This window comes from Austrofundulus limnaeus, unplaced genomic scaffold, assembly GCF_001266775.1.
Source record: "Austrofundulus limnaeus strain Quisiro unplaced genomic scaffold, Austrofundulus_limnaeus-1.0 Scaffold121, whole genome shotgun sequence".
NCBI classification, from domain to species: Eukaryota; Metazoa; Chordata; class Actinopteri; order Cyprinodontiformes; family Rivulidae; genus Austrofundulus; species Austrofundulus limnaeus.
In genome coordinates this window covers 1,239,009-1,242,793 of record NW_013952523.1, presented here as the reverse complement: position 1 = coordinate 1,242,793, position 3,785 = coordinate 1,239,009, and the positions used below count along the sequence as shown (strand labels likewise).

At 39.0% G+C, this 3,785-nt stretch overlaps 1 protein-coding gene across 1 annotated transcript; it reads right to left on the bottom strand.

The window, feature by feature from the left end:
• Nucleotides 1-2,693: 2,693 nt before the first annotated feature.
• LOC106522108 (lysophosphatidic acid receptor 6-like) lies at nt 2,694-3,557 on the bottom strand. Its single transcript, XM_014014969.1, has one exon. It carries the CDS (start codon nt 3,555-3,557, stop codon nt 2,694-2,696), a length of 864 nt encoding a protein of 287 aa, XP_013870423.1.
• Nucleotides 3,558-3,785: the final 228 nt, after the last annotated feature.

Sequence of the window (3,785 nt, the reverse complement as noted above, 5' to 3'; positions counted from 1 at the left end):
GGGAGAGGGAGGTCTGGGCCTCCCTTCTGAAGCTGCTGCCCCCTGCGACCCGACCCCGGATAGGCGGAAGAAAATGGATGGATGGATGGATGGATGTTAACACCAATTAGGTTTTTGTTTTTTTCAAGCCGTTCTGAATAAACTTCAGCTGAACAGGAAGCATGAGGCTGTTTTTTCTTTCCTATTCATATCATCATGCTAACACTAACACCATGTTAACAACAACAGCAATCAGCGAAGCTCCACTTTCAGCATAGAAACTGTTTAAACACATCCTCTTACAAATACTGACAAGTACTACGTGTACCAAATGTGAAATAAATAATACAAACTACTATTAAAAGTAAAAAGAGTTTAACTTACAGTTGTTTAGGGGTTTGATGGTGGGTGACTTCAGTCCCCCTGCTGGCTGGGTCAGAGCACTGCCGTTATGTGTTTTTGAACTTGCATTTTTTTTTTCCATTATGCAGTCAGTTTTATAAATGCATCAGTTTTCCTTTTTGGTTGTTCATCATAAATCCAGTATGTACTTTATTGTTGTACTACATGACATGAATGACAAACTTAAAAGCCTCCAAATGCTTTTCCCTTCAGCAAATTGTTGTGTTTATAAAGAGTTCATCTGGTCCCAAATGAGGCAGTGGTCATGTCCCCCCCAGTGGTCTGGCTTAGTTACTGTTTGCAATCAATCTTTTCGGTGTTCCATGCATAATGTCATATTTTGACGGGTAAAAGAATTGTACTTGTAAATTAGATTTGTACTTGTAAATTTGATTCGTACTTGTTATGTGGCAAAGTTGTAACTTTTTAACTTGTATTTGTAACTTAAAAACTTGTATTCTCACATAAGAATTGTACTTGTAAATTTGATTCGTACTTGTGAATTTGATTCGTACTTGTAAATTTGATTCGTACTTGTAAATTTGATTCGTACTTGTAATGTGGCAAAGTTTTAACAAATTTAAGTACGTTTATAGACTTACATGTACAAATTTAGACTCTTACACATATGATTCTGACAGTTCTCTTACCTGATAGAACCCCTCAAAAATTTAACAAAATTATGTAATTTATAATTATATATATATTTTTTAAAGCCATTTGACTGGTTGGACCTTGGTACAAGCTCACCCATAGCCACACCCCTGACAATAACCAAGAGCTTGATGTTGATATACAAACAAACCAGACAAGTGTGTGTACGTATCAAAGTTTTTACTTCACACCCACACAACTTTTCAGCTGTAATACAAACCAACACACTAAATAGTTTGTCAGGTGCCTCAGTGAGAGATGTGGTGCAGGATGAAAAAAATAGGCTGCCTTAACTTGATCACTCGCTCTGCACAGCCCGAACTAATAGTAACTGCAATGCAATGCGGGCTTCATACAATGAAAAAACACCCCATAGGTAGGGTTCTGAGAAATATTTATTTTCAGACTCTCATTATTACTTTCCTCCTGAAGAGGGCACAGGTAAAGGTCACATTAAACATATATGGAGCTGCTCCAGGCAGGAAAGATTTTCACATTGAGCTTCAATTTTAGAAGGGTCGTACCAGTATCTGGTTGGCTACAGCCCAATATACAGACAATCTGACTTTAATAACACAAAAGTACTTTTTACGCATGTAAATACTGTCACTCTTAGCAAAACTAGAGTTTGCATATTAAGATTGAGAAGTCTGGCACATTTAGAGCTGCAGGGTGCAAAGCATTAAAAGATTGTGTGATATTCAACACAGGCATGTGGTTGATGGTGTTTGGTTTCTTCTGTCAGAAGTATTTGTAAAAGAAAACAAGAGTTTAGGATTATAAAATATTATAATTTATTATATAATTTACAAGTGCTGAGTATACTTCCTGATACTCTCATACCCTACATTTGGATTTTGATCTGATCCAAGTCTTTCTACAGAGACATTTACATGTTCACTGACTTTGCAAAACAAAAAAAATGTTGAGGATCTTTTAGTGTGAGACAGGGTCACAGATACAGGTTGATCAGTCACAAGATCATTAGCTTACAGTGGCATTCTACGTTAAAGCTGTTTTACAGTTCTTACACATCTGTGATCAGCATCTTAGAGTTGAATTCAACTTCAAAGCTTATCTTTGTTGATCTGCTGCCAAAAGAGTTGTGTGTTTGCTGGGGTTTGGTTTGTCCTAACGGAAGTCGTTGTAAAAAAAATTTAAATGCGGTTTAGAATAATGAATAACTTTTCACTGTGTACTTCCAGTCTTTATATTTAGATCCCATAGAATCTAGAGCCCTAGAAATGCTACAGAGACATTCAGTTGTTCACAGAAATAAAACTTTGGCTGAGCTGGTTCACAGGACAGCTCTGATCAGCAGAACAGTCATCAGCTCATTTCCTATTCTATGAAACAGTCTTTTCACAATTCTTGCACATCTGTGGTTGACTTCACAAAAACTAAAGCATATCATTTAATCTGCTGAGAACTAGAAGTCCATGAGCAACAGTTAAGTTGGTTTTACAATTTTATAAACAGTCAAGAAACAAGTTTTGTTGCTTTTTGTTAAGGCAACCATAAAGCTTGTGCTTTTATTAAATAAAAAGCTTCACTTGTTTTCAGAGTGGGAAATGCAAGTACACACGATTTTTAGCTGACTTAGCTGATGTCCACTGAATTTCCCTGTAATTTGTTTTGTCACCATCTGTGTTCAGTGACTAGTCTCTTGCTAGAGATATCTCCACACCCTCTTTTTTCTTCCAGAAACCATCAAAAGAAAAGTAATACAACAGCGGGTCCAAACAGCAGTTTACACTGGCAAGACAACTCAGAACGGGCCTTAAGTTATCAAAGAAAACCACCAAGGACACTGGCAGGAAGAACACGATGAACATCATCAAGTTCGTGGCAAAAATCAGCTTGATATTCAGCTTGTTGTCCACCTTTGCAGAATCATTCAGATGCCTGTGGAGCGTCCAGGACACCATAACCATGGACAATATATTGACCACCAGTAAGGTGAACAGTAGCACAAGCTGAAAATATCCAATTGCGAGCTGCAGTTTGTCAGCCAGCGCTGAGTTGCGCAGCGTCCCATTTATTGCTGAGTTGTTCCCTGTGTTAAATTCGAAGCAGGTCTGATTATCCAAATGTTTCGAAAAGCCAAAGCCCTCGGGAACATTCACCACATGCACAACCAGCCAGACAAATACAGCACCTCTCACAGCTTTGGATGTAGTTCGCAGATGGCGTGACCTCAGAGGGTAAACCACAGCCAGCAGCCGATCCACGCTGATAAAGGTGATGAAGATGGAGCTTGTGCGGATGTTGTTGCGAAAAAGCATGGTGAACCAGATGCATGGCAGCCATCCAAACTGCCAGGTGTCTGACGAGTAATAGTGAACTCTCATAAAAAGAGAAATAATGAGCAACAGGTCCGATATCGCCAGGTTGATCATGAATACGGCACTGGATGATTTACTGCCATGGCGACGAAGCAGAATCCATAGCGCTATGGCGTTGAGCGGCAGACCAATAGCTATGATCGATCCATAAATTAGAGCAAACACAGGGTTCTTCATGTTGCGTTCTCTTTCATTTGCTTCCAAGACAAGTTATTGCAGGCTGGTTTTGCTTGAAAATGAAAAGATGAAGTGCAAGCGAGTCAGTGTAGCAACGACACAAACCACAATCGCTTCCTTTAGAACACATTCATCTACACTTGAGAAGGCAATATTGTTTTACCGACTTGAACGTGCAGCGAACACTGACACAGGAAACACCTACAGTACAAGTTGAAGAGTTCAGAC